Source organism: Bombus impatiens, unplaced genomic scaffold (assembly GCF_000188095.3).
Source record: "Bombus impatiens unplaced genomic scaffold, BIMP_2.2 scf_5395, whole genome shotgun sequence".
In the NCBI taxonomy this organism is placed as follows: domain Eukaryota; kingdom Metazoa; phylum Arthropoda; class Insecta; order Hymenoptera; family Apidae; genus Bombus; species Bombus impatiens.
In genome coordinates this window covers 1-662 of record NT_181814.1, presented here as the reverse complement: position 1 = coordinate 662, position 662 = coordinate 1, and the positions used below count along the sequence as shown (strand labels likewise).

The 662-nt window shown below is 34.7% G+C and overlaps 1 protein-coding gene across 1 annotated transcript; it reads right to left on the bottom strand.

The window, feature by feature from the left end:
• Positions 1 to 6: 6 nt before the first annotated feature.
• On the bottom strand, positions 7 to 630 carry LOC105682042 (ornithine decarboxylase 2-like; the record flags this gene model as incomplete). The annotated part of the gene is made up of 3 exons (XM_012393783.3): positions 521 to 630; positions 254 to 426; positions 7 to 151 (listed from the first exon to the last, which is right to left on the bottom strand). Coding segments are annotated over exons 1-3 (348 nt in total), but the record flags the coding sequence as incomplete, so codon positions are not given.
• Between the last annotated feature and the right edge of the window lie 32 nt (positions 631 to 662).

Sequence of the window (662 nt, the reverse complement as noted above, 5' to 3'; positions counted from 1 at the left end):
GCCGACATGGAAACTAAAGCCCCATAATTTTAAACCAAGGCTTTTTGTCAAATGTATCAATCGAAGTGCTTCTTCGTCCGGATCGCAACCGAATTTTGTTCCAAGTGATACCAGAACATTTTTGGCGTCACATCGAATACGAATGATTACTCTATTGATTGTGAAAAAAATAATAAAGATTATTTCAATGAAGTCGTTCTAAAATATCGTATAGTTCATTAAAGTAAATCTGATTTATCGCTGCTGCACTTACTTCGCTTCCGGAAAAATGTCCTTTATCTTAATGATTTCCATCTCGCTGTCGACGGTCATTTTTTCTACATTCATCGTTTTGGCGAATTTAATATGGGTGGTCCACTTAGCCGGATTCGCAAAGATTATCCTGTTTGGAGACACTCCTAGTTTCATTACCACTCGTATTTCTTGCTAAAAAAAATGGTGGCAGAACGTAACGTATTTTGCATGTAGATGTAACTATAATAATATTGTATCATTTAAGAAAAATTGGTTGAAGATATACTTGGGATGCACAATCGAAATTGACATTCATAACTGCCAAAATCTTTAGGAGAAACGGATCGGCATTGCACTTGACGGCTAAAATACCAAACCATATTAAGAATGAATGATAAGTTACATATTCTTGTATACAATAATTTCTA